Raw genomic sequence first — 26,824 nt, 5'->3', positions numbered from 1 at the left:
GAGAACGATGCTGAGATGTGTTTGGAAAGAGATGGGGTCTGTGGCACCTGGGTGGCTCATTGGGTTGAGTGTCTGATTCTTGATTTTGGCTCAGGTCATGATCTCACGGTTCATGAGATCAAGCCTCCTGTACAGTACTGTGCAGATAGCACAGAGTCTGCTTGGGATTCTCTCTCTCTCCCACTCCCTCCACCCCATCCCGCTCACGTGCTCGTGCTTTCTCTCAAAATAAATAAATAAACTTAAAACAGAGACAGACAGAGAAAGATATGGGATCTGTGGTATTAGCACAAGGGTCGGCAACTACTGAGAGTGGCCGCTGAGGGGTGGTCCCCATCAGTGGTGACCTTCAGGGGAGACTAGGCAGCCTTGGGTATCCGCGTAGCCTTGGCACCTGGAAGGCAGTGGCTCCCAAAGTTCCATGACACCCCCCGCGTTCCAATTCTGTTATTGCAACTGCAGACCGTCACCTGGTGTGCCGGGTGCTCGGTCTGTCATTCCGGTTGGAGTCTGAGCTACAGGCAGTGCCTTGGGCTCTCGACTCTGGCATCTCGAACCTTCTTTTTGTAGCTGCTGACTCTCCAGTGCTGTGGGGTGTTGTTCAAGTTGTTCCCAATAGTAAGTAAAGAATTCCTGTATCCTCGCCCCTCAGTCCTGATTGAACCTACTTGATTTCACTTGTTTTTAACCCGTCATGTGTTTGGTTTCTTCTCCCCAGTCCCCAGCTCTATCTCTTCTGCCACATGTCACCATGGCAGCACCTCTTGACCCGGTGTCTGATCCAGGGACAGAAATGAGCCTCCTGGAACTCAACCAGGAGCTTCAATCCAAGCTGGAAGCAAGCCAGCAGGACTTCCGAGACCTCAGAGAGAAATTCCTTGTATCCGAAGCTACTGCCTACTCCCTGGCCAACCAGCTGCAGAAATATAGTAAGTCCTACAAGGTCAGGGTCACCAAAGTGATGACTGTCTGTATTCCTGGAGACAGGAATTGGCTTTGTGTGGAGAGAAAACGAAAGCCCTCTCTGGACTTTGTCTTCTCTATTCCCATCGTCACGATAAATTCCATTGTGACCACTATCCAGGAAAAGTAGCAGTGGGTATTTCTTAATGTATGTTTGTTGGTTTTGAGAGAGACAGTGTTAGTCGGGGTGGAGCAGAGAGAGTGGGAGATAGAGGATCCCAAGCATGCTCGGTGCTGTCAGCACAGAGGCTGACGTGGGGCTCGATCTCAGGAATGTGAGATCATGATCTGGGCCAAAATCAAGAGTTGGACACTTAACAGACTAAAGCTCCCGGGGGACCCAGTGGAAGTGTGTGTCTTACCCTCATTTTGCCGAGGATGGGAAGAATGGGGAAAACGAGACTAGCAGTTTCTCCAGGTTGGTTTGCAGTGCTGTATAGGGTGGGGTTAGAGTTAACTTTCTAGTGATTGATTCCTGACACAGACCCGGAAATGCCTGGTCCTCTCGGGATCCTCTGTGTGTGTGTGTCACATCCTGCATCACTGTTGGCCTGCGTGTCTCGGACTAATGAACTCCATCACGTCCCACTTCTCTGAGTTTCCATTGGCAAAGCAGCGAGCTGGCTCACGGGGGAAACTTGCTGATGGTGCACACGGGGCGCGGGTGGGGACCAGGGGACACGGCCAGCTTGCAAGGAGCTGGAAGATGGGTCTGCTTTCCCTCAAACTGCGGTATCCACGAGCGATGCCGTCCAGACAGTGACTCATCTGATGAGAGGGAAGCCGTGCTTCGTGGGCACAGGCTCTGCTTCCTGAGTCCTCGGTAGCCATTGACACCCTGTGGCGAGGTAGAGGGCATTTCAAGGCCCATCAGACAATCTGTGCTCCCTCCTGTGTCTCTCCCTGAGCTGGGGAACCTTCAAGGATGCAGGACGGCCAGCAGGGGCAGGCCTGGGCCAGGAGTCAAGCGGCCCGGTGAGAATGAGGGTGAGCGGGGGAGACCAAAGCCCCGGTGACCGCCCAAGCCAGTGTGTGGAGCTGGCCCTCCCGCACAGTCAGCCTGGAATGGGGAGGCCAGCTGCCTGTTCATTCAGAGGGGACTGCCATGGCGGGAGGAATCCTGAGTTAGGGGCATGTGTGCAGCGGGGCGATGGGAAGGAATCCTGACGACTCTGAGCCCGAACTGTTGCCGTTTCCTTACCAAGAGTTTTCCATAAAACAAGGGGAGGTGGGATTACAAATGACTGATGGGGAGAAAAGTAATGTTGGAAGCGGCTCTTTAGCAAGGTGAAGAGATGATGAGCTTTGGGGAAAGGACAAGCAAAGTTTTCTTTGCTTCTTTCCTGATAACCGTGACACAAGTGCGGGAAACCACCTGTGAAGACGACGAAGGAAGACATCACCCAGGAGCTTGGGGTGGAGGGAACACAGTCTGGCTCTGGGCCAGTCTTCCTGTGCTCCCCCCCATGCTGCCCTGCCCCGATTTCTGTGCCTCACATTCCTCCTCTGTGATCCTGCTGCTGTCATAGTACCTGCTGCTTTGAGTGGAGGGGACGGGCAGTGAGAGTGGGACACAGGATCCGAGAAGTGGGCTCTGCGCTGAGAGCAGTGAGCCTGCTGCGGGGGCTTGCACTCACGAACCACGAGGTCATGACCCGAGCCCAAGGCGAAGCTCGCCTGACTGAGCCACTCAGGCGCCCCACCCCGTCTGCTGCTTCTGATACCACAAGCTTTGTTAGTGTTTGGCCGTATCGCTTTCAGGTCCTTCTGGTTTTACGCATTATAGTGCACACAAGAGTATGCGGGTGAACTTTTTGCCTTTGAGATATGTGCTCATTATCCAACTCAAGGGAACCCTGAGTCAGTCCTGTGGTCCTAAGGGCCTCACTTCATGTCCCTGCTTAGTGTCCTACCTAAGAGGCTGCCAGCTCAGGTGAGTGGCCATGATCAGGGTGAGTGTCAGGGGATGTGGATTCTGATTCTGCCAAATCCCAGTCATTCACCTTGTCTAGTTCCTGTCCACGCCTTGGAGCTGCTCTTCCCTCAGCTCTAAAACAGGGAGGTATCAAATACCGTGTAGCTGGGGGGCTGAGGAATGAGATGCGCAGAGCCCGATGCTGGGGTTACGTTGTCCTGGGGTACACCCCGCCCCCTCCCTGGAGGCAGCGAGCACAGCGGCACGTGTAGCTTGTCCACTGAGGCCGGTGTCTGCGTTCTCAGAGTGTGAAGAGTTGAAAGACATCATCGAATCCGTGCTGGGGGAGACGCTGCAGCGTAAGCAGGGGAAGTTGGCAGAGACCTTGACCGAGAAGCTCAGGTAAGGAGGGCTCCGTGGCTGGTGGGAGGCCGTAGGCATCTCTGACTCCTGTCAGCGACAGGTCTGGGCCAGGAGAAGGGCAGAAACTTGCCTGGCACACAGGTGCACACACACATCTGTCAAACAGTGAAGACAGCAGTATCTGGTGTATTGCGGACTCCAATTATTCGGGGCCTCGCTCAATGTTTGTATTTTTTTTTTTAATTTATTTAAGTCCAAATGAGTTCGCATATAGTGTATAAATGGTTTCCGGAGGAGATTTTAGGGTATCATCTCTTACAAATGACACCCGGTGCTCATCCCGAAAACTGCCCCCCTAATGCCCATCACCCATTCAGCCCATCTCCCACCTAAAACCCCTCCAGCAAGTCTCAGGTTATTCTTTGCATTTAAATGTCTCTAATGGTTTGCTTCTGTCTCTGTTTTTAACTTAATTTTCCTTCCTTTCCCCTGGTGCATCTGGTTTGTGTCTTAAATTCCACATATGAGTGAAATCATGTGATCTTTATCTTTCTCTGATTGACTTATTCGGCTTAGCATAATACACTCTAGTTCCATCCACAGTGTTGCAAAGGGCAGATCCATTCTTTTTCATCACCAATAATGTTCCGTTGTATCAATTTATGTGCCATGTCTTCTCAATCCATTCATCCGTCGATGGACATCTGGGCTCTTTCCATCCTTTGGCTATTGTTGATAACAGTACTATAACATTGGGGTGCAGGTGCCCCTTCAAATCAGCATTTTTGAATCCTTTGGATAACTACCTAGTAGTGCCATTGCCGGATTGTAGGGTAGCTCTTCTCTAAATTTCTTGAGGAACCTCCGCACTGTTTTCCAGAGTGGCTGCACCAGTTTGCATTTCTACCAGCAAAAGTGCCAAAGTGGTCCCCTTTCTCCACATCCTCACCATCTGTTATTCATTTTAGCCATTCTGACAGACAGGAGTGGTATCTCATTGTGGTTTTACTTTCCTTTTCCCTGATGATGAATGATGTTGAGCAAGTTTTCGTGTGTCTGTTACCATCTGGATGTCTTCTTTGGAGAAGTGTCTGTTTCTGTCTTTTGCCCAATTCTTTACGGGATCGTTTGCTTCTTGGGTGTTGAGTTTTGAGTTTGATCAAGGTTGTTTTATACATATTGAATACTGACTCTTTATCCGATATGTTGTTTGTAAATATTTTCTCCCATTGCTTCGATTGCCTTTGAGCTTGTTGTTTGTTGAAGCTTTTCATCTTGATGAGATCCCAGTGGTTCATGTTTGCCTCAGGAGACATGTGTAGTAAGAAGTTGCTGCGGCCAAGGTCAAAGAGGTTGCCACCTGTCTTCTCCTGCAGGATTTTGATGGTTTCCTGTCCGACATTTAAGTCTTTCATCCATTTTGAGTTTATTTTTGTGTACGGTGTAAGAACGTTCTCCAGGTTCATTCTTCCACACGTCTCTGTCCAGTTTTGCCAACCCCATTTGCCGAAGAGACCGTCTTTTTTCCATTGAATAATCTTTCATGTGTTGTCGAAGCTTATTTGGCCATAGATTTGTGGGTCCATTTCTGAGTTCTCTCTTCTGTCCCCTGGTTCTGTGTGTCTGTATTTGTGGTGATACCATACTGTCTTGATGATTACAGTTTCATAATATGACTTGAAGTCCAGAAATGTTAGGATTACTTGTTCTAGCTCTGTGAAGAATGCTGGTGTTCTTTTGATAGGAATTGCATTGACTCTGTAGATTGCTTTGGGTAGTATTCAGATTAAAAGCATTTTTTTTTTTTTTTTAGTATTTCTTTTATCTTGGGAGACAGAGAGACAGAGTGCAAACAGGGGAGGGACAGAGAGAGAGAGAGAGATCCAGAATTTGAAGCAGGCTCCAGGCTCTGAGCGGTCAGCACAGAGCCCGACGTGAGGCTCGAACCCACGACGCGCGGGACCATGACCTGGGCTGAAGTCAGATGCTTAACCGACTGAGCCTCCCAGGTGCCCCACTGATGACATTTTAACAATATTTGTTCCTCAGATCCAGGAGCATGGATTGTTTTTCCATTTTTGTGTGTGTGTCTTCAATTTCTTTCATAAGTTTTCTACAGTTTACAGCTTTTTATAGTTACAGCAAATCTTTTATCTCTTTGGTAGGTTCATTCCCATGTATTTTGTGGTTTTCAGTACCCTAGTCAATGGGATCAGTTCCTTGATTTCTCTTTCTGCTGCTTCATTATCGGTATAGAGAAATGCAAGCAATTTCTGTACGTTGACCATATTCCAGCGAATTTGCTGATTCCATGCATCAGTTCTAGCAGTGTTTTGGGGAGTCTTTCTGGTTTTCCATGTGGAATATCATGTTGTCTACAAAGAGGGAAAGTTTGACTTGTTCCTTGCTGATTTGGATGCCTTTTATTTCTTTTGCTGTCTGGTTGCTGAGGCTAGGACTTCCAACGCTATGTTCAACAACAGTGGTGAGAGTGGACCTTCTGTCATGTTCCTGACCTTAGGGACCTCAGTTTTTCCCCACTGAGGTGATATTAGCTGTGGGTCTTTTGTAATCGGTATATATGATCTTGAGGTATGTTCCTTATATCCCTACTTTCTTGAGGGTTTTCTCAAGAAAGGATGCTGATATTGTCAAAAACTTTTTCTGCATCTATTGAGAGGATCATGTGGTTCTTATCCATTCTTTTATTCATGTGATGTATCAGGTTGGTTGATGCGCAGATATTAACACAAACCTTGCGGCCCAGGAATAAATCCCCCCCTGATTGTGGTGAATAATTCTTTTTTTTTTTTTTTTTTTTAAATTTTCTCTTTATTTTTGAGAGGCAGAGGGAGACAGAGCGCAGGTGGGGGAGGGGCAGAGAGAGAGGGAGACCCAGAATCCGAAGCAGGCTCCAGGCTCTGGACTGTCTGCACAGAGCCCGATGGGGGCCCAAACTCATGAACCTTGAGATCATGACCTGAGCTGAAGTCGGACGCTCAACCGACTGAGCCACCCAGGCACCCCGTGAATAATTCTTTTAATATATTGTTGGGTGTGGGTGGCTAGTATCTTGTGGAGAATTTTTGCATCCGTGTTCATCAGGGAGATTGGTCTGCAAGCCTCCTTTTTAGTGGGGATTTGGATGGTTTTGGGGTCAAGTTAATGCTGGCCTTGTAGAATGAGTTTGGAAGTTTTCCCCCCATTTCTATTTCAAACAGCATCAGAAGAAGAGGTACGGACCCTTCTTTAATGTCAGGTGCAATTCCCCTGGGGAACCATCTGGCCCTGGACTCTTGTTTGTTGGGTGTTTTTTTTATTGCTGATTCAATTTCTCAACTTGTTATGTATCTGTTCAAATTTTCTATTTCTTCCTATTGCAGTTTGGGGAGTTTTATATGTTTCTAGGGATTTGTCCTTTTCTTCTAGATTGCCCCATTTGTTGGCATATAATTGCTCATAATAATGTCTTCTTTTTTGTGTGTATTTCTGCAGTGTTGGTTGTGGTCGCTTCACTTTCACTCCTGAGTTTATTTATTTGGGCCCTTTCCTTTTTCTTTTGCTAAAGCTGGCTAGGGACTTACCGATAATGTTAATTCATTCAAAGAACCAGCTCTTGGTTTCATTGATGTGTTCCGTTTTATTTTATTTCCATATCATTGACTTCTGATCTCATCTTTATCATTTCCCTTCTTCTGCTGGTTTTGGGCTTCATTTGCTGTTCTTTTTCCAGCTCCTCTAGGTGTAAAGTTAGGTTGTGTATTTGAGACTTTTCTTCCTCTTTTACGAAGGCCTGGATTGCTCTATGCTTCCCTCTTCTGATCGCCTTTGCTGCATCCCAGAGGTTTTGGCCTGTCGTGTTTCATTTTCATTGGCTTCCATGTATCATTCACTCTGTGTCAAATAAATATCATTTATTGAGCTGAAAGTCACCAAATTCTAGTGAACAATTTGTGGCATTGGCCACATTCACAATGTTGTGAGATCACCACCTCATTTGCCTGTAACACAGTCACCTCCTGAGGGATGACAGCTTGTCGGTCATGTTTTCCTTCAGACAATGCTGTCCTCTTGACCCTGCCGTTCTCCTGACCTGTGTAGTCCACACCAGCTGTCCTGTCCACATTTCTGTGGCTGGCGCTGGGTCCATGCACAGCACGATGCACACCGTGTAGGTTCACAGGAAATGGCTGTGCCGCAGCGAGGGCCTGAAGGGACATCTCTCTGACGGGTGTTGAGGAAGACACCTGGCTTTGTTTACAGAAGAAGGAGCTGCAGAGGAGGTCAAGGAGACTCCCCGACACAGAGGAGCCTGTTTTACCTTCTTCTTTCTGTGTCACAGGCAGGGCCCCACACACATGCCAGAACGCGGCCTTGAGGGCTCCTTGCGGAAAATCACAGAAACGTCCCTGAAAGCTCTCAGAGAATCTATTCAACTCTGTGTTTTAAAATTTTCTCTATGTCCCACCTTAGGCAATATCATATCCTGATTAAAGCTCAGGCTGAAGAGCTGACCCAGTTGTGGCAGAAGTTACGGGAAGGAAGAGAAGTTTCTGAGCCAGTCGATCAGCACCTCAAGGACCTCCTCACCCACGATGACCCCGAGCGTTCCCAAGGCCAGGGCATCCAGGAGCAAGTGGCCGAGGGACACAGGCTGGCAGAGTGCCTTGCCCGCCAGCTCATCCCCGGTAAGGCGGCCACAGGCCCTGAGTGCACTGAGCTGCTCCGAGGTCCTGGGCTCCCCAGACATCTCCCGCCTCCCCTCACATTGTTGGCAGCCGCTGTCTTGGTTTCCATGTGACACATGGGGCCACCAGAGGACCCGGACTAGCAGGTGGGAAAGGAGAGGAGAAGTGCACAGGGTGGAGGTCACGGTGCTCCACCCATCTGTGTCCTCCCCGAGGGAACTGCCTTTAGGGCAGGAGGCAGCCTCCACCAGTGTCAGAGCCCAGAAGGGAGGACGAGGAAGGAGGCAGCTTGTTCGAGTGCAGGGAGCCCTGAGCTAAGCGGGAAGTTCCAGGCTCCCGCCCAGGAGCTGTCTTTATTGACTGTGGGCGAGAGAGTGATCTTCGCTTTCTCCATAACTGTCTCCTCATCTGTCTATCAAGTAACCTGTCATAGCTGTGGTGATCACATGCGGAAAGTTCCCGAATGCACTTCAGGAAAAATAAAGCCCCTGACTTTGTGGAGTTGAATGAGGTATTGGATGTAGTAGGCCTTGGAGGTGGAACGTCGTTTAGACTGAAACACTCTTCATACAGACGGCCCGTCCATAACACTGACGTCCACTTGGGGACCCATGAGTCCACATGTGGAGGGACTTGGGACCGGGTGATTGTGCTGTCCTCCGGGTAAGGAGGAGACTCTACGTGAGCACTGGGAGCACACAGGGCCTGCGCCTGTTGCATGACTGTGGCACCTGCAAGACACTTCGCAGAAGTCAGATCGAAACTGGACAGGCATCCACGGATCTGGACAAGAGACAGTTTAAACTTTTGCCCAGTCTCAGTCATGGTGAGCCCCCGAATCAGAGACACTCCCTGCTGGATCTGAAATCCATACCGCAACAGTTCTCAAGGGCAGTGCCCTGGAGCTTCAGAACAAGAGTTAGTCATGCATAGAGAATTATGTCGCTAGGACATATAAGCCCCTGTGTTTATAGTGGTGATGTGGGAGCTCCACATCACGGGAGATTTCTGAATTTGTTTGCAGAAGATGAGGAGGAGGAGGAGGAGGAGGAGGAGGAGGATGAACAAGCAGAAGAATCCCTCACCACCAGGTAACAATGAATACTGGGGACCCGGTAAGGTGTGGGTGAAAAAGGATAGGGACTCCGAAAGAACAGTAGGTGAGGTCACAAGAGTCCAGGTGGCAGATGCAGGGATCAGCCGAGCTGCAGATGGTAGTGACTGAATTCCCTCAGCGGCAAATGGCCCTGTTCCCTCGGTTGTCTGCGGTCGCGGGGCTGCTTGTCTGGGGGAGCCCCAGATGAACTCAGCAGCCTGAGGATTCCCCGTACGCCCAAAATACCCGTTCTGTCCTGTAAATGAACGCCAGGAGGAGACGCGTCTCTACACAGTTCTCAAAGGTCCCTGGTAGGAAGGTAACCAGCAAAGGAACTGATAGACAGACAGCTGGCAAAATTAACACGGAATTACCTAACCCAAACCAAAAGGTTGGGGTGTCATGTGACACTATTGATAGAAAAGTGCCTGGAGGGCACAAGTTTCTGCAGTGCACAGTGACTCAAGAGCTGTAACCGCTTGATCAGTCTATGTTAAATTCAACATGACTCAGGCACGTGGCGGTTGCCCCTGGCATGGACTCCCATTTGTCCTTGGTCTCGTGACTGTACCATACTGGGATGGTCGAGTCTCATTCCTCATTGCTCGTTATGTGGCCAGTGGACTGAGGATCTATCTGTTGTTGCTTCTCTCCCACCCCTTCCTGGCCACACTCTGCCTCTTGTAGGATAACCTTTTCTCTCTCAAGGCTATGGTCCCTTTCCTTTCTGCGACCACTCCCTTGCCTCCCATCAACACCAGCTAGGTAGCAAGCCATGGTGTCTGATCCTCCTGGTTTCCTCTTGTGTCGTTCTTGCCCCACCTGGCACAGCATGGAGCTTCCGGAAGCTGAAAAGAAGGAAGTCCTCCAGGACATGCTGAATGAATGTGTTTTGACTCCTTCCATTGGCCAAGAAGGGCGTGACTGCTACCAGCCTTGCAGGGATGGCACGTTCCCATCGGATGAACAGGAATTCGGCTCTGCTCTGGATGTAGCCTGTGAATGCTCCCATTCCAAAGGGGATGAAACTCCACCCGGTTCCCCAGGTAGTGTCCACAATCTTTGTTGCACACACCCTGTGTAGACCAAGAGATTTAATCCGCAGAAGTGGACCATGTACTCACAGACAGTTTCCACCCAGGCTCTAGGATTGAGTTTGAAATAAGACATTCCATGAGTCAGTGAGCTTGGTTCGATTCATGTCTAAGCCATGGCACTTTTATGTCTGAGCCACCGCCCATCGCTGCTCTCAAGCTGGTCCTGCCAGACTCCTATACCTCTCTACCCCAGGCACAGGAGGTGGCTATCAGACCTCCAAATTTTGGATTAATCTCTTATCTCTCTTGCCAGGCTCTGATTTCCATCCTCGAACCATGTTTCTGAATATATGGCCACCCAAGGCTGTTGGAAGCCTTTTCTATATCATAGGAAATGTCACGATCCAGGTTCACTGTCTCTACCTGGTCTGTCTCTTCCTTTTCTTCTTGTCTCAAGTCAGCTGAGAACCAGGACAGGACTACGTCTATCATACGTTGTATGTTTCTCTGCAGCAAGGCAGGGCCCTGGAACTTCCCGACCCCATGAACGGCCCCTGGTGCTTTGCAGCTTTGAAGATTATTCTGGTTTGATGGTGTAGATTCCAGTCGTCAGTTTAATCTCAACGGCTGATTCCTGAAAACCATTGGCCTGCAGGATATCAAATGGAAAAAGCCTGAACATGGCAGCAGTGCTCTAGGAAGCAGCCAGGTCCTTCCCCAAGATCTCTGGGAAAAGGGATAATTTTCCTGTGTGTGTCGACGTGTCTTAGGATACTGTGATCATGACCTGTCTTATCAGGGACATTTGCTGGCTCAAGAAGGCAATCCCGGTGATTTTTTCCAGGGCCCTACTGAATCCCTCCTGAATGATTTCTCTCACAATTGCCTGTTATGACTGTGCTTCTATTTCTGTCCTCTGCTACACGGCACATGGGAGTGAGCATTTGTGGAGGGGAATCTGCCTAATGGAACTCTTTCTCTTCATTTATTTGCAGACAACCAAATTGGTCACCAGGGGCTGAAAGGGCGAGAGTCAGATGCCCCCAGGTAATTCTGAATACTTGGGGGCTGGGAAATCAGTGGTGGCATCTGCAGACCTCAGATCCAAGCAAGGAAAGGCAGAAAGTGCTGGATAGAACCATGTTATCCATTCGGTCAATGGCCAATTATCCGCTTTCACAATGGTTTCTGTTTTCATTGTGGTACTTGTATTGGTCCCATTTCTTAATTACGACTCAAGTTGAGTAACACACAGTCAGCTGGCCCAGGTGAGCTAAAGGCACAGGGAGTCCTGCACTCACTCATTCTCCCCAGCTTTAGAGAGAGAGGCAATGTCCTTTCTGCCCCGTTCGATTTAGCCTGTGGGCATGTATTTCAGAGCAAGAATGTACGTAGGCGAAAATGTGCCATCATGCCGTGATATTGAGAGAGACAGGCCTTCAGGGCATGAGAATTCTGAGACAGCAGCCCGCCCCAGAAGCTGCACGCACTGGGCCACTCCATGCAGGACTCAAGGGCATTTGAACGGAAGGGAGGGAGCCACTGCTGTCCTGTGACTCTGTGTGTTTGAGTCAGGACTGGATGGCACGGTGCTAATTCAGGCTCTTTCCTCATCAGCTTGCTAGGTGGCCAGTGTACAGAGCGCTTACTGTCCTTTCTGTCTGCCGCCCCTGTGACAGACACACCTTGTCCCGCACAAAAAGAAGAGTTGTTTCTCTCATTAATGAGGCACTCTCTTTGCTTTTGTGAAAATGCCTCTTGCCTTCCATCAAAGCCAGACAGGACATACGGTTTCAGATCCCTCTTCGGTTAATCTCCAGTTTTCCTCCCGCCTCAGGCTCCGTAGACAGCTGCTAGAGGTGGTGGAGGAGGAAATCACGTGGGACTCTCTGGATGAACGCTACTGGACATACTCGGTTCTTCCTGACCTGTCTGACTCCTACTGGCCTTACAGGAGCACCGCCATCTTCTTCCCTGAGGAACTGGAAGTCTCTTCTGCTCTGGAAATGGCCAGTGAGTACTCCGCTGTCAGGGTGATCAAGCTGCAGCTGGACTGCCCCGTACATCTCCTGGTCTTTGTGCCCCACACCTGTGCTGTGCTGAGAGAGCTCCTCCCTGTGTGCAGGCCCTGTACACACATCTGGATCTGAGCCAGGCTCCAGGATGGATGGAGTTTCAAGCACAGACTTCATGTGGGTCAGGGAACTCTTCTCCCTTCCTACTCCCAGGACATGCCCATGTCCCCTGGGCTTCACTGTCAGGTCATTGGACCCAAGGGCGGCATGACAAATACAACTCGCCTCAGCAACACGACCATAGAAGGTGTCTGTCAGACCTTGGATGCAATGCCTCTTCTCACCTTTCATGCTCCCCATTTCATCTCTGAGCCAGGTCCTTTAAGAATCCATGCCTGCCACAGTCAGTCGGAATCCTTGTCCAGGGTTAAAGATGTAACCTTGGCTTTCCTGTTCTTAGCCTCATTCTCTATCTCTGTGCTTTGGCTTGTCTTCCTAAGCCTCGTCTGAAAACCCACCCTACGTGCCTCTACCGTCAGCTCGTTTGCGTGTTTCCAGGAGTAGAGCTGTGCGTTGGCATTCCCTCATCAACAGGAATTGCGCCAAGGTTTCTGTGTAGCTCCAAAGACTCATTTTAATTTGAGGGTTTGTACTTGCATGCTCTCTGTTCCATCTCAGTGTATCAATTCCACTAAGCCGTCACCAACCAGGTATCTCACGAGAGAAGGCTGAAAACTGCAGTAATCCTTTTAGAAAGTAGAGAGGCCAGGTCCCCAGAATCTGTGTGAAAAAGAGAACTGAAAGTGTTTGCACAGACTCAAAACAGAGGAAATTGTGATGATGATCTCTTGGAGAAAGCAAATTTCTCCCAATGGCTCAGGCCAGGAAATCAAGCCAGTCGTCACACTATCCGAGGCACCCTGAAATATCCTTCTCACTCAACCTGTGCTCTCATTGAGCATAGCTGAGTCCCCGGGTGGCACCGAACACTGGGTTACTAATGTGCAAGCAGGGATCTGTTTAATGTGACTGGCCCCGTCTGTATTTATTTGCAGAAAATCAGACCCATCAAGAGGAGGAACCAGACCAAGACCTGACATGCGCCAGGTAAGTCTGAAGAATCATGGGTTGTTATTTCAGTGGTTCAACTCTACATTTCAAAGGAAAAACAGAAACCGCCAAATTTACCTATTTCATCCATTCTCCAGTCTCAGAATATCTTTTTTGGCCATGACGTGTGTCTTCGTGTATTATGTGGATAAGTTCCTTTAATGATCCCTCAATTTCGATAACCGGCAGTCAGTTGAAGTAGGTGAATTGTCACTCCCTGAGGTGCTCTGTATTGCCCTGATCTCTCCTTTGGGAAACAGGAGAGTGACAGACGTGTCTACTTCTGTCTCTCTGGTGTTACCTCTTTGAGGATCTGCTGTAGCAAATGGATAACTGCAAAAAAATCAAGGAACCTCACATGATGTCACGATAGTAAGAGAAAGAGTCCTTGAAGACACAAATCTCTGCATGTGGATGATGCCTTTTAACATGTGTTCACTTAGCCACTGAATGTATATCAACAAAATTGATGCAAAAGGGTTGAACTCATGTTTAGGATTCTCCATGTGTGCTGTGAGTCATGACATCCATTCCACAGTAGTTCAGTTTGGTGCACAGAAGTTGGTTCTGTGGCCAGTGCCCTGAACACCTCTGTTCTGTGTGTGTGTGTGTGTGTGTGTGTGTGTGTGTGTGTGTCTCCCTGTCTCTCCCTCTCTGCCTCTCCTGCCCCCATAGCATCCACACTGTGCCCCTGAAACAGGAGGATAGTTTTCCCTGTCAATAATGGGGTTGCCCCTACGTTATGACTACACTTCTCGGCTTCCCGTGAAAACCAGTAAGATGCTGTGGTGTCTACTTTTCCTGTTTTAATCTTCAGACCTCCCCTCCCCACCAGGCTCGGCAGGGAGCTGCCGGAGAGTGCAGAGCAGGATGTCCAACAGGACTCACTGGATGAATGCTATTTGACTTACTCAGCTCTTCCTGACCCATCTGATTCCCCCTGGACACACAGGAGGGCCAACATCAACTCATATGAGGATCTGGATGTCTGTCCTGCTCTGGAAGTAGCTAGTGAGTCCTCCACTGCGAAGGTGATAAAGCTCCAACTGGACTCCCAGGTCGACCCCATAGTTTGGTATCCCTACTCTGCTTATGTTGGAATTTGTTATCCAGGTGTTTCAGCCCCGTAGACCTATGGATCTGAGTCAGGCTCTAGGATAGACTTCTAAGCGCAGACATCAATTGCATCAGGGCCCTGCCCTGTGTTCCTCATCTCAGGCCATGCCTGTGGCTCCTGACACAAGTCAGGACATTGGGGTCAGGGCGGGTGTGACAAACTCACACTCATCTGTGAGGCACACGCAGAGGAGTCTGTCTTGTTCCTGATTTCCACACAATGTCTCTCCTCAACTGCCATCCTCTCACTTTCATCCCAAACAATGTTCCTTGAAGTTTTGTGCCTGTCAAGGCGACGACAGCCTTACCCATGTCTTTGTGTTTGTTGTTTCCCTGGTTTCACTGCTCTGGTCCCCAGTGTCCGTGTCCTCTGTGTTGGTTGTCTTCCCTAAGTCGTCGTCTGAGTGTCAGGACATAACCACCTCTACCGTCAGCTTGCTTGTACGTTTCCCTGAAGCATAGCTGAGCCCCGGCATGGCCCCACCCCGTGCATGGCCCCACCCCGTGCATGGCCCATGTGCCTGTGTAGCAAAAGGGATCACGGACAAAAGATTTCCTTTGATTTGAGGGTCTGCAGATTCCGTGCATCAGTCTGGCCTCTGTAGAAATTCCCTAAAACCCTGCCACCTAGAGTATCTCAGGAGGGAAGCTAGTGAGAGAAGGTTGCAGTAAGTTTTGAGAATGCAGGTAAGCCGTTCACCAGAATCTGCGGTAAAACAGAGGTTGACCTCTGCAGACAGACTGTTGAGATGGGGCTCTACCAGATCAGGGAAATCCTGCCCGATGCTTTAGGAAAGCTAGCCAAGGCACATTCCCAAGACACTTCCTGAGGCCTCCTGGATTATTTCTCCCAATGCCCTGCTGCCCACCTAAGGACATTAGTGCCCGTGTGCTAGTTGCGTGGGACACTTAATTTTCATGTCCAAGTGCTGCTCCGTTTATGTGACTGGCCGGTCTGTATTTACTTGCAGACAATCATAATGATCTTTGCGATGAAGAAGACCAGGACCCGACATGCCCCAGGTAACTCTGAAGAATCATGGGCTTTAATTCAGTGGTGACATCTGGGGATCTCAGATGTAGGCCAATCTAGAAAGTGCTAAATGCACCTATTTCATCCCTTCCGACACCCACAAGGTGGTCCTTCAGCAAGGTCCTCTGTGTCATGTGGTATTTGCACAGCCCCGTTATTAATCCCTCTCAAATGGAGTATCTGTAGTCCACCGACGCAGGTGGACTAAGCAGTCCCAGGATGCCTTGCACTCTCCTGGTCTCTCCTCGTATTAGGTCCCGCGTAAGATGCACAGCTCTCTCTGCCGGTTGCCTTTACTACATTGGCGGGCATTCACAGCAAGGATGGTTTTAGGAAAGCAGTTTTCACGTCTCAGTATTTAGACACGTCGGCCTTGGGCCCACGAGATATCCAGGAGTCTACAATGCTGCCTTAGCCTGGGGTTCTCTTGGTGCTTTGTGTAAATCTCCACACAGTGTATGCCAAAGTGTTGATGCTGCTTTATCGTCTTCTGGTGTGCTGTGGGTCATGACTGTTGTGCCCTGGGGTGATTCCGACTCCTGCCCCATAAGCTGGCGCTCAGGCCATGCCCTGAGCACCTGCCCCGTCCCCGCCCCCCCTCCCCCCGCACCTATCCCGGGTGCACCCACACTGTGGCCCCAGCTGCAGGCAGACTGCTTCATTTCCCTTTGTGGGGATCCCGCTTGTGTTCTGTGACCAGTCTCTCCGCCCTGCCCTCAAAACAAGCTGGCACTGCATGTTGACTAAACCTTCTTTCTGCATGTCTCGTCCTCCCAGCAACACCAGGCTCTGCAGGGAGCTGCCAGTGGCCCCAGAGGATGAAGTCCCACAGGACTCAGTGGGGGAATGTCATTTAACTCCTTGCGTTGGCCATGACCTGTCAGACACCTATAGGCCTTATAGGAGTGCCTCATTCACCTTTGATAAAGAGGAAGTCTTCTTGGGCGTGGATGTAGATGGTGAGTCCTGTTCTTGTGGGGGGCACGAAGTTCCTGCTGGGGTCCCAGGAAGCCTGTCCTCTGTGTCTTCAACAACCTGAATCGGCTGAGAGTTGCATCCCTGCCAACAGGCCCTGTAGGCTCGTACCAGTTTGAACTCTGCTCTCGGATTCACTCTTTAAAAGGCATCCTGTGGCTCAGAGCCCTTTCCTTCCTTCTGTCCCAGGCTGCCCTCTGTTCCCCGGCCCCGTCCGACATGCAGGCTGTTGGTACCAAGTGAGGCTCGAGAGGAGAAATGGAGAAAATGGAAAAAAGGGTTCAGAATCTCAGCCACCGCTGTCTTACCCGGAGACAGCTGGGTGACAGTCCTCCTTTGTTTTTTCCTGATTTTGTTTTGTTCCAAAAGGAGACCTCTGCTACTTGTGCAATTCTGCTGCCAATTGTATTTCTTGTGTGGCTTCCTACAAACTCCCTGGCTTTCCACACAGGTTTGTGGTCAGCTCCACATTGGCTGCATCTGTTAAATCGTTGCTGAGCTGCTAGTTGTTTCTCCTGGGGCGCCTGCCTCCCTGTGTACCAGAGCACCCAGTTCTACCCAAATGATCTGAAACAGTCGTAAATGCAAAGAGAACAGTTGCTCCACGCCCCAACGACCCCTGTGACCCTGCAGGAGTGCCAGCTCCTACCCTGTCAGTGCACTTTGTGGTGTGAGCAGAGCCAGGGCTCATCCAGCCCCTCCAGGAGCTCAAGGTCTCCAGGAGACGCTCCATGAAAACAATCAGGGCTGAGAGGTCCCAGACGATTTGTGTTCTCACTAGGGGTCCCATGGTGGCTCTTCACTTGGCTGCCTGGCACCCTGGTAACCCTGCAGAGCTCTGTGTCAGAGACACTGACAGCCAGGTCTGGGTTTCCATGGGGGCAGGGATGGGACAGGTTAAGACGCGTCTCAGGAGGGTGATGTGTGTGACATGGCCTTGCATTAAGCCTGGGTCACGAGAGGCTATGAGGATGGGCGGAGATGAATGAAGGCCGCCTCTCCATTATGCACAGCCCGTCCCCGGTGCAGGTTCTGGTGGGAACGTGGGAACAGTGTGTGTGGGCTGTGATTGCCGCAGGGTCGCCCCAGGAGGGCTGCCCTGCCCCAGCCTCCCTGCACTGGGGCCAGCCAGGGAGAAACAGGCATCTGAAGCCTTGAGGCCGATTCTCCCCCTCTTCTTTTTTCTTTTGGAGCACATATCAGCAATTCTTTCTCGTTCTGCTCTGAGGCCTCTCTAGAACCTTCTCTCTAGGCTGTAGGACGAAGGGTACTACTGCAGAATAATAGGCATGAGCTCGCCTCCCATGCAAAGCCGTCTGGACTCCAGGGGGTGACCTTCCCTTCAGGGACTTTGCGTCCTGGACACTTGCCATCTCAGCATGCCCAGGCATAGACACAACGGTGACATCGCCTTCGTCTCCATGACGTCTGCCTTTGTACCTGCTCACTGGCTGGTCTCACAGACAGTGGGGGACGGGGCGGGAGGACATCACAAATGGAAGTTCTGGCAGTGCTAAGAAAACTGGGCTTTGTCCACTGAAGTGTCTTCTTGCTTCAGCCCCGATGCAGGTGCCCGGTCCCGAAGGGCCATCGAGTGGAAACTTGACTTTCCCAAGGCCGGAGGTGCAAGCTTCACAAGCACCGCCACCGTCCAATACCCAGGTGGCCAATTCCGTGCCAGGGCAGCTGGACCAGCAGTTGGCTTGTGGTGACCGCAGAGCCAGGCTCCGCCCCTCCCCCGCCATCAGGAGACTGGCAGCCACGATGGTTTCTGGGAGCCAACGGCCGCTCTTCCAAGGTGAGACGTGCGGGGGGAGTAGGAAGCTCTAGTCACAGGGTTGTGGGCGGGGGCAGCAATGGGGCCTCTTGCAGGCATGCTTTGCCCAGCTCCAAACTCACAACGCTCCAGCTCCAAAGAGCTTGGGGCTGAGGGTCAGCTCTGTCTGCCCAGGTGCCATGGTTTCAGCCTCCTGGCTGTTTACTGGCCAAGTTATTCATCATCTCATGTATGTCCCCCTCGGACCCTTCATCTGAAACCATTGAAAATGGGATCTCCATCCCATCCATGCTGGGAGCATGAAGCTACATAATTTCCAGGGGCCCGAGTGAGCAAAATGGCTTGAGAACATCGATGAATCTGTAATGCGTAATTCTTGTGTCTTTGTGGTGTCTCAACACTTGGAAAATGGTTCCGTGGCATTGTTTCACGTGTGCTAGAGCTGTTCTTAACTGGCTCCGCTTTCGCTGGACCCCATCTTCCCGGACTCTCTCAGCAAGGCTTGTGGGCCAGTGTTTTCTCTCCTTCAACATCCATCAGGCAGCCAATATTCCCTGTTAGGCGCTCACAGTAGCAGTGGAAATACTGGCCCCACGACAGTTTCCCATGCATTTGCCTGGTTTCCCTTCTCTGCAACTATAAGGGGCCAGTTTCCTAAAGTGCACACTCCGTTCTCCAATACTTCATCTAGTTCCTCTTGTCCCCCCTCATCTCCACGAGCACGTCCCCAGCTTCGTTGTCATCAGGATCCGCGTCAGCTCACATTTCATGAAGACCGAGCGTTTCAGCGTTCCCCTGGCTTGTGTCGTCTTTACCCTCCCACCCTTGGTGTCCCTCCTGGAGCCTGGGTGTCCTCCTTGAGGCGCCGACTTCATCTGAGAAAAGAGGAGACACAGTTCCCAAGTGAGGTGACCAGGGCACAGCCCTGTCGCCTCGCGGAGATGCTCCAGAGGACGCCTCAGTGGGAGTTCAGGGAAGCGCAGCCCTGACAGGTGGCTTAGGATGGGAGGTTCTTACTGTCTTCTCCCTCTTGCCTCTCTGCCACTTCTCCCTGACTCCCGTGGTCCCGGCCCAGACTCTCCTGCTGGCTCAGTCCCTCTCTGTGGCTCACCTTCCACACAGGCCTCAGCAGGAAACATGGCTCCATGCCAGACTTTTGTCCAAGGAGGGTTTCTTAGTCCATTCAGGCTGTGATAACAAAACTGCCATAGACCGCGTGACTTAGAGCAGAGATTTGTGTCTCCCGTTCTGGAGGCTGAGTAGAACCAAAATCAAACAGTGGCACATTGGGCGCCTGGTGGTACCTCCTTCCTGGTGATGTGTGGCCGCCTTCTTGCTCTGTCCTCACAGGGTGGAGGGGTGAGGGAGCTCTGTGGGGTCACTTTCATAGGGCACAGATCCCTTTCTTGGGGGGATCTGCCTCCCATAGGCCCACCCCACCCGGCATCACGTTGGGAATTGGGTTTCCACAGATGAATTTGGGGGAAGACAAACTATCACTCTGGGGCAGGTGGTTTTACTCTGTTTGATTCTCAGCCTGATCTGCCCTGTAATTCTTCCCTGGTGCTTAACAGCTCACCTGTTTCTTGCCACAACTCTTCTCATCCTTCTCAGATTTGTCTATGTTTTCCACTTGCAACTGACCGAAGAGTGTTTAGAACTTTATGCTCGATGTCCCCCAACCCTTAACTGCCCATTTACTCAATTAGATAAGAATGTGCTTATAGACACACATATTTATGTCTTATGTCACACACATTACATATATTCGGTGTGTATGCTCTGCATAGTGTACATATATGAAATATATCAAATATTGGGGTGTGTTCTGTAAATTCCCCAGCTTTGGTTTCCCGGTGACTCTCAAAAGGCTTGCCTTCAACTTTGACTCCTCCCTTGAATAGGACAGTCTCTTTTGAGCACCATCTCCTGGCCTTTGTCTCTTCTTTGTCAGAACTGTGTGTTTTGACCAATTCTACTTTTCTCAATTTCACTTTTGGCGCTGGGGGCATGTTGCCCTCCTCGTGCTCTTATCCTTACAGGGTAGCGTGAGAGAGGTCAACAACAGAGGCTGTAATCAAAGCGTGTCCCTCGGCGCCCCTCACACGTGAACTTCCCGATGGCCTTTCTCGTCCTGCCCACCGTCCTTATTCGATGTCAGCGTAGGTAGAGGATTTGGTCACAGGAAGATCATGACTAACAGTGCATCCTGTTGATGTGCTTTTATTTTCAGAGCAGGGTTTGGAAGCTTCCATGGGTGTGAAGAACCCTCCCAAGCTGGAGGGTGACGCTGCTGAGGGCTCGGTGGCCAACCAGTGTGCAGGTCAAGTCTTTGGCCACGTTAATGCCCTGGGTGTGATGAAACAGAAGATGATCAAGAGAAAAGTGCAGTTTGGCGAGGGCAGACTCGCGTGCAGATTCCGTGGCCTTCAAGCTTAGGGCACAGAGGTAATGGCGTCCGTGGCTCTTGGAGTATGGATTCCTGTTGCTCTGTTAGATTATAGCTCCGCCCACACCCCAAACTGTTTTTCTCTTCCTCCTTTGGTCCCTCCCCCAGCTGCCGCTGCCTCTGTCTGGTCCTGCCTCTGTCTGGTCCTGCCTCTGTTTGCCACGGGGGACTGCCACCTTGGGGGCCCTCCCATCTCCATCAGCTGTGCCATGTGAGCTGTGCTGTGTCCCCACGGGGGCTGTCCTGGGATTCCCTCTCCCATGCCCTCACGGCCGCGGAGAATTAGGCCCCACGGCCCCCCTCAGCAGACCAGCATCATTTACATGTGTCACGAAACACGTGGCACTTTGGTAGAAGGCACCCACTTTCGTGGCTTCTTTGACTTCCTTCCTTGCTTCCCCAGCTCCATGACCTCTTTCTCCCAGAGCATTGTCTTTTTTTTTTTTTTTTCTTAATTTTTGTTTTAAAGTTATTTATTTTGAGAGAGACAGGGACAGCAGGAGTCGGGGAGGGGCAGTGAGAGTGGAAGGGAATCCCAAGCAGGCTCCAGGCTCTGAACTGTCAGCACAGAGCCAGATGCAGGGCTTGAAGCCTCAAACTGTGGGCTCGTGGCCTGAGCCAAAACCAAGAGTCAGATGCTTAACCGACTGAACCACCTAGATGCCCCATCAGGAACATCGTCTTAATGTCTCTTGCACATGGCTTCTCCTCTGGGGTGTTTCCGGGAACACGACCTAGGACGACACTTACCCCTCAGCTTCTCCATGTGAATAAGAAGTGTTAAAACTGAGGAGAAAGAGCACCCCGACAAAAACTACACGACCACATGGGTCACCTCTGGGACTGCCACACGGCCTGCCTGGGGTCAGGTTTGTCCTCGGCCCCAGGTGAGCAGGCCTGTGATAATGTGTGTGGGGTTTCCAGGACTCAGTGTACTCTCCTTGGGACCTCAAGAGAGCTGGCATCAGGTGGACACAGTCATGGCACTCTACAGGGACACTGGCCAAACACAGATGCAGAGGCCAGGTTTCCAACCTGCACAGACATGAGATGTGCAGGCATCCACCTGTCTTCCCTTTTCACTGCCGTTACCGTGTCTACATGCTCAACTGGTTCATAAAAGGATCCACCGAAAGGAACTGAGCTGAGTCTCCGGCCAGAGCACATTCGCGAGCATTGACTGAATTAACTTTGGGCAGCTGTGTGAAGTCCCCGCGAGATCCAGGGGAACACGAGACAATCTGTGTGTGCCTCATACAAGTCCAGCTGAGAACAGGGATTCATGGGAGGGTGTCCGAAGGAAGACCAAAATCTTTAGGGCCGGTATCGTCATGGTGGCAGAGATGAGGACAAGAACACCGTGGTCTGAAACAGAGTAGCTTAGCTAATAGTTCTAAATCACGCTGTCGTGAAAGAAACACTGACTAAGCTTTGAACTCACGTGAATGCCCTCACCCAATACCTTGAGATTTTGATTTCAATATTCTGGGCTGGGGTGTGGGTAACGGGAGATGTTTTAAAGCTCTGCTGGTATGCACCTAGGAATCAGAAGGACTGTGGATCTATAGGATGTTCATAAGCCATATAGAAGGAGCCCGTGTGTGTGTCACTCATTTTGTGGACAAGCTGAGTATCAGCCCCTGATGGAGTTGACATTCCTCCCTCAATAGAGCCCAGAGAAAGAAGAGGACAAAGACACATGAATGAATTCGATGAATACTCCCTCTTCTGGATCCAAGTGTCTCACAATTTTTATACTATAGGATGCAGTAAGAAAGAAATGTTGCCTAGAAACCCAGTGTAAGAACAACACTCCCTTCCCTGATTACCAGTAATGGAATTCAGGGCTCTTTTTCCTCCTCGTGCAATGAAAATCACGGTTGACTCTTCACTTAATGCGTTTCCCAGCCTCCTGACAGGTGCACTGCAGATGGAAAGGAAATGTTTTAATCAAATTTTCTCCTCATATAAAACCTCAGTAAAGAAGCTTAGGTCTGCCTCTGCCCTTTGCAGGCCCTCGTTTACATTAGTGTCAACACCGAGAGACTCTCTCCTCAGGGACAGTTTGGGAAACGTGCGAGGAGAACCTAGACGACTAAAAGGAAGGCTCTTCCGTTTTCTCTGCAGAGTTCCGAGTGTCTCCACTGAGAATATTCCTAGACGTTCCCTCAGGTGTATCCTGGCGTGAGGTGCCCTGCAGGGGCTGTTGGGGTCCCTGAGCAAAAAGGGGTGAGGCCCTGGGTACACTCCCCGCTCTTTTCGTCATTCCCCTTGGAGTTTCTCCCTTTGGGGTTCTTTTCAGCCCCTTTGGGGCAGGATTTCTGTGCAAAGCCTTAATTCCATCCAGCCAAGCGGCCAACAGCGTCTACTGCCTGCCCACACCCCCAGATCAGAGGCTTTCGTCTCCCGACCCCCACATGGATGGGAAGGGCCCGAAGCCTGGGTTTCAGTTCCAGGGTGTCAGGCACAGGTCACACGGCTACAGGTGGTCCTTATCAGCCCCTCACGATTCTTTATCTGCACACGGCAGGACTGAACTGGGACATAGTCTGAGACCCCTGTTGCATCTCACATCCTGGGGCTCATTCCATAGCCTGGCCTCCCCCTTCAGAAGACCAGGGCAGGGTGAGAAGGGGTATGTTTGTCTGCAGAGGGCCCCCTCCTTCCTTCAGCAGTCTGTTTCTGAACGTGTGTGTCGGGGGTAAGCACATCCCTCCATGGGAGACATGAGAAAGCCATCACTTTGCTTCTGATGAAGGGGGTTCCAGGGTGAGGTGGCTGCTGAGGGAGGGATGTTCGGGACCTGGCAACAGCTCAGGGCAGCCTTGAGCTGGGATGCCACCAGGCGCCTGTTGCGGGGAGCACAGGGGTCCCTGCATCCTACAGTGTAGGCTGGATGCAATTGAGGGGGCTATTGCTTCAGACTTGTGGCTCTCACTCTCCCCCTCAGCCTGCCTGCAGACCCCCCTTCAGCTCCTTCTCTGCACGGGGGCTCAGCTCGCCCCTGGCCTCTGTCACCACGGAGCCATCCCTCCAGGCTCAGCCGTCAGCAGGACCTGAACAAGACTCACATTTGATTCCTCTGCCTCTCTCTCTCTCTGTCTCAGATACCAAAGACTCCAGGAACTAAGAAAAGATACTCCTCATTTAAACGAAACCCCATCATAAAACCCCATCATTCTCCACTTGCTGAAAAGAACTCTAAAGCAGCAAATCAAGCTAAAGCCCAAACAGAACATGCGAGGGATCCTTTGCTGAGAATCGACATCTCGATCACAAGCCACTCTCTGGGATTTTTACTCCAAAAGTCTGGTTTGATGAGAGGAACTCTCGCTCTTCTGACTCCAGTCGTGATAAGTCGCCGAGGCAACCAATGCCCAGACCACACGCCCTTGTGAGACACCTTCAGTCTGGCTCCTCTCCATTCCATACTGCGGATAAGCGGAGGCTGGAGCAACGTGGCAATAGACCCCATGTCAAACTGGACATTCTGGGCCACCAGCTGGGCTGTGCCAGGAGCAGACAGCATTAACTACGCAGCGTTCTTGCTGAAGAGGCTTAGCCTGAATCTGAGCACGAGGTAGGGATCAGACAACTACAGAATTTCGACCATGGAACAAGACATCGGGCCTGTCTTTCTTCAAACAGCCAGTGTCCACAGCACAAATAAGACGACAAAAAGGAGAAGAGATATCTTGGGTTCCAAAGGACTCAGAAGATTGTGCTATCGTAATTGTGTAGTCCTTTCGAACCCCAAACATCTCCTCACCTTTCTGTGGCTGTCTCTGGTGGTGGTGACACTTCCTTGTTTGTAGGGGACAGGCCAGATGTCTGGCTTGATGGTCTGCATCCTGAAGGTGTCTGATCACTTCCTCCTGATTAAATTCAGGCTAACCCTTTTCCCCTGGGCGTTCCCTAGTTAATCCTGTGTGTGTCCCAGCTCTGCCCACCCAGAGACCCAGAGCGTCTAGTCTGCCATCACCATCATTGTGAGAGCAGCACTGGTTGCCTTCTATGGGGGGCCTATCAGATCGTTTATGGTCTTCTGTTTGGGTGTGACATCTGAGAATGTGCGAAGATGCTCTCTGTAAAGTCTGTCTCTACAATGTTACCATCTTTTAGTGATCCCTGCAGTGTGTCACAACCGTATCTGTTTGTATGTTGGAAAAATTCTAATTGTATCATCCTTGTGTATGTGTATTTGCTGGCATTGTGCTGTGGAAAAGAACACTCCCTCCCCGTTCTATATCATTAAAGTGTTTATTTTGACAATCACTGGGGACTGGTGAATTACGTTTCCTTCAGGGCTCCAATCCATCACCATCGTGATGTAAATGTTATTGGTTCTCTTCTGGTATTTACTCCTGAGTCTCTGTATCTTTTAGGCTATATTTCTTTCCCCTACGGGCAAGAGTACATATGTGTGTCTGGATGTGCATTAAAATATATTGCCTTGCTTTGTATGTTTGGTTGGGATGTAGACTGTAAATTGGTTTTCTCTCCATGGGATGTAAATTGGCTTCTTTTGGTGGTGGGGAAGGCGTATGCAGCATCAGAGGTTTTGCTCTTTTTCTCGAAAATCTATTAGTTCTAGGGTGCCTGGGTGGCTCAGTCAGTTAAGCGTCCACCTTTGGCTCAGTTAATGATCTCGCCATTCGTGATTCGAACCTCGATTCAAGGCGTCTACTGCCAGCACAGAGCCTGCTTAGCACAAAGCCCACTTCATATCCTCTGTCCCCCTCCCTGTGGCCTTCCCCCATGCACGTTCTCATTCTCCCTCAAAAATAAACATTAAAAAATAAACAAAATTTATATCTGTGAGGGTGGGTCTTAGCATTGTCTCTTCCCCTCTGTCTCTCCCAGGCATCTGTGACTCCCTCTCTGCTCCTTTCTTAATATCTTTTATTCATTTCCATTCTGTTTGATGCTTTAATTTCTGTACTCATTGTTTCCTATGATTTGGGACAAATGTTGCCCTTATGAACCTTGTCGATCAGCCTCTTTATCAGAGAATTTCTTTTCTTCAGGGTTTTCCTAGTTCTACTAATTCTGGTTTCTCATTTCTTATTTCTTGCCCATTTCTCTTTTAAGTTGTGGTTTGTTGTTTTTTTTTTTTTTTCAACGTTTTTTATTTATTTTTGGGACAGAGAGAGACAGAGCATGAACGGGGAAGGGGCAGAGAGAGAGGGAGACACAGAATCGGAAACAGGCTCCAGGCTCCGAGCCATCAACCCAGAGCCCGACGCGGGGCTCGAACTCACGGACCGCGAGATCGTGACCTGGCTGAAGTCGGACGCTTAACCGACTGCGCCACCCAGGCGCCCCAGTTGTGGTTTTTTTTAAAGAAGAACTTTTTGTTTGTTTGTTTTTAAATGTTTTACTTATTTTAGAGAGAGTACAGGTGGGGAAGGACCAGGGAGAAGAAGACAGAGGATCCAAAGCAGGCTCTGTGCTGACAGCTGCGAGCCCGATGTGGGGCTTGACTTCATGAACCATGATATCATGACCTCAGCCCAAGTCAGACACTCAACTGACTTAGCCAACCCAGGTGCCCCTTGAGTTGTGTGTTTCTTGAGTGACAGTTCATATTCTTCATATCTACAAATGCTTCATTAGGTACATTAAATTCAGGCCAGAATGTCATTTTTTATAGATTTCCTGGGTTTTTGATGGCTGTAAGCTGAAATCTGACTGTTTCTGTTTCTGTTACCTTGGAATACATGTCTGCTATGCCACTTTCCCTTTCATGTGTCTGGGCTTTCTGGAAGGAGCAACAAAGTTCCCTGTAGGAACGAGTGAGTGCTCTGAGTGGCTTAGCGGACACCAGTGTCTGGATCTCTCTCTTTGGTGCAGTCATTCTAACAGATGTCAAGGACTGAGGAGAGGCAGAGTGTGCCTTCTGCTCTTAGGATCCTGTCTTCTCCCAGTAGTACCTTTCACATCTACCAGTCGCTTCATTCTTTCTCTTCACCACAAGCCTCCACAGGATGCTACCTTCACCCAGGTCTGCCCCCTTGCAGTGGTGACTGTGCCTCCCCCAGAGCCCCTCCTCTGGCGCTCCACATCTTGCCACCTTCCTTCCAATCCCAGGAGCCCAAGCTGTCCTCAGCAGGCCTCAGGCACATTCTGAGCTATCCCCACTCTCTTTCTGCCATCATTCACCTGGGTTCCCTCCTGAAAAGCCCTCCCTGCTGTCCTCTCCTCTAAGTGCATGGGCTGTGCTGACCCCTCTGGGGCCTCTGGCTCCCACACCTGGCTCAATGCCAACCAGCTGGAGTCCACAGTAT

At 50.4% G+C, this 26,824-nt stretch overlaps 1 protein-coding gene across 1 annotated transcript in view; it reads left to right on the top strand.

Annotated features, from left to right (window-relative positions):
- The window catches only part of LOC131504057 (neuroblastoma breakpoint family member 6-like), a 30,618-nt gene extending 5,806 nt beyond the window's left edge, over window positions 1-24,812 (top strand). Inside the window, 14 exon segments of the mRNA XM_058715999.1 lie at window positions 719-929; window positions 3,184-3,280; window positions 7,715-7,929; window positions 8,957-9,020; window positions 9,857-10,071; window positions 11,058-11,109; window positions 11,900-12,075; window positions 13,133-13,184; window positions 14,023-14,198; window positions 15,275-15,326; window positions 16,114-16,295; window positions 17,870-18,109; window positions 20,322-20,536; window positions 23,645-24,812. Coding sequence (XP_058571982.1) covers window positions 719-929; window positions 3,184-3,280; window positions 7,715-7,929; window positions 8,957-9,020; window positions 9,857-10,071; window positions 11,058-11,109; window positions 11,900-12,075; window positions 13,133-13,184; window positions 14,023-14,198; window positions 15,275-15,326; window positions 16,114-16,295; window positions 17,870-18,109; window positions 20,322-20,527 — 1,938 coding nt within the window. The 3' untranslated portion in view covers window positions 20,528-20,536; window positions 23,645-24,812.
- The last annotated feature ends 2,012 nt before the right edge of the window (window positions 24,813-26,824 follow it).

The sequence above is a fragment of the Neofelis nebulosa genome, chromosome 2 (genome assembly GCF_028018385.1).
Source record: "Neofelis nebulosa isolate mNeoNeb1 chromosome 2, mNeoNeb1.pri, whole genome shotgun sequence".
Lineage (NCBI taxonomy): Eukaryota > Metazoa > Chordata > Mammalia > Carnivora > Felidae > Neofelis > Neofelis nebulosa.
The sequence above is the reverse complement of the archived record's forward strand: the minus strand, read 5'-3'. Positions and strand labels throughout refer to the sequence as shown.